This window comes from Frankliniella occidentalis, unplaced genomic scaffold (assembly GCF_000697945.3).
Source record: "Frankliniella occidentalis isolate FOCC.00 unplaced genomic scaffold, Focc_3.1 Scaffold11, whole genome shotgun sequence".
Classification (NCBI taxonomy): Eukaryota; Metazoa; Arthropoda; class Insecta; order Thysanoptera; family Thripidae; genus Frankliniella; species Frankliniella occidentalis.
Genome location: NW_026267141.1, coordinates 3,209,732 through 3,211,435, shown reverse-complemented (window position 1 = coordinate 3,211,435; position 1,704 = coordinate 3,209,732). Strand labels below are relative to the sequence as shown.

The window sequence follows — 1,704 nt, the reverse complement described above, 5'->3', positions numbered from 1 at the left end:
ATTGCCTGTCGTCCCCTGTGAGCCGCCTGGCAATTTACAAAAGGGTAGCAAGTGTTCCAAGCCGCGTCCCCTCTTCTGATTATTTATTGTACCGTAGGCGTGCATAACGGGTTGGTGTGGTGAGAGACGTAGGCAAGCCCACCCACTACAGAATAAGCAGCAGGGGGCGTGGCATAACACACCCACCCAGTATACAAAACCCCTCCTACATCGTTTGACACCGACTCTGTCCTGCGCCACCTCGTTTCAATAACCGATCCCAGTGCGAAATGAATTTTAAGCGATATCGAATCGATATCAGAACGATATCGTTTTCAAGTTTCTGACTCCGAACTGATTCAAAAATGGGCCCGAAATCGACACTTTTCTGATGTCCGATATAGTTCTGATGTCAATTTGATATCCGCATTTCTCACTGGGATATCGGCAAGGGGACATCGTGCGCTTGCCCATTGTCGCAAAATTTTTAAATTTACTTATTGACCCTTTGATGGGACTCGTCAAGTTCCATTGTGACGCCAATGTATAAGACTCCATCCACCCTCTAGTGAGAATGGATATCGAAGCGATATCGTTTCGATATCCCGTTTCTCATTGTGGGGTCGATTAGCCACCGGCTCGCCAACCCACCTGGCACATGAGGGGACCGCCAGAGTCGCCGAGGCAAGCGTCGCGGCCTCCGCGGTCGAAGCCCGCGCAGAACATGTTGTCCGTGACGCGGTACAGGGGCAGGAACAGCGTGCGCCGCCGGCACTCGGCTGTCGAGATGGTCGGCAACTGGACCTCCTGAAGCGTGTCGGCTGCATAAAAGGACATCAGTAATAATTGTTGATTCAGACGTAAATATGATGGCATTCTAACCATCCTGCGAGATTTTTTTGGACGGGGGACGGGAGGGAGGGGGGAAGGGAGATTTCCCACTGGTTGTACTCACGGAACACGCGCCCAACTTCAAACAGCTGACCCCAGCCCACGACTGTGCACATGGTGCCGTCCTTCAGGATAGCCGTCGGCGGGGGCAAGCAGATTGGCCGAATGTAGTCGCTGAACGAAACCTGTGCAGCAAACGTAAAACATCACTCTAATGCGTAGGGGAGTTGTACATACTTTATAAAACAGGGCACAATAAAATAAAAAATAACAATTTAAAGTGAAAAATTAAAAACTTCCGTTGGGAAGTTACCAAAAAAATATCACTAACTTGAAAAATTTCACCAAACTTATATTATTTTGATTTAAAAAAACTATCCCTGTATTGAGCCGGACACTGACCAGGTCACGCATCCGCAGCAGGGAGATGTCGTTGATGAAGCCCGCGTCCACGTAGCCCGGGTGCAGCACGATGGCAGCCAGCGGCCTCAGCTGCTCGTAGGGCGAGGCCAGGTCTGTGCCGCGCCGCAGCGCGCCCAGCCGCGCCACCCAGAAGTCGTCCAGCGCACTGCCAGAGCCATGTCATTAGCCAAAAAAGTCATAGGGTGTGTAAAAATCTGCTGATGGACCCGCCTGAACCCGAACTGCATTAGATTGGAGGCTAAATAATCCACGACACCAGTAACCCCCAGAACCCTTTTTCAATCAATAATAAAAAAAAATAAAAAATGAGAAAATGAAAAATTCCTTGTGCTTCAGCAGCGCAGGACAGCCTCGAGCTCGAGCCTCTGCTGCATCTGCTGTGCCTCGAAGCAGAGCCACAGCCTTAATTGA

At 50.2% G+C, this 1,704-nt stretch overlaps 1 protein-coding gene across 1 annotated transcript; it reads right to left on the bottom strand.

The window, feature by feature from the left end:
• Positions 1–591: 591 nt before the first annotated feature.
• On the bottom strand, positions 592–1,457 carry LOC127752380 (enteropeptidase-like). Its single transcript, XM_052277681.1, has 3 exons — positions 1,273–1,457; positions 935–1,055; positions 592–800 (listed from the first exon to the last, which is right to left on the bottom strand). The coding sequence occupies exons 1-3, from the start codon at positions 1,282–1,284 to the stop codon at positions 607–609; spliced, it is 327 nt and encodes a 108-aa protein (XP_052133641.1). The 5' UTR covers positions 1,285–1,457; the 3' UTR covers positions 592–606.
• Between the last annotated feature and the right edge of the window lie 247 nt (positions 1,458–1,704).

What these genes read in the sequence shown, in the direction of transcription:
- LOC127752380 (XM_052277681.1), bottom strand. An exon ending in TGAAGTTGGGCGCGTGTTCC is followed by an intron (nt 801 to 934) that starts GTGAGTACAACC and finishes CCTTTTATGCAG; the next exon opens with CCGACACGCTTCAGGAGGTC.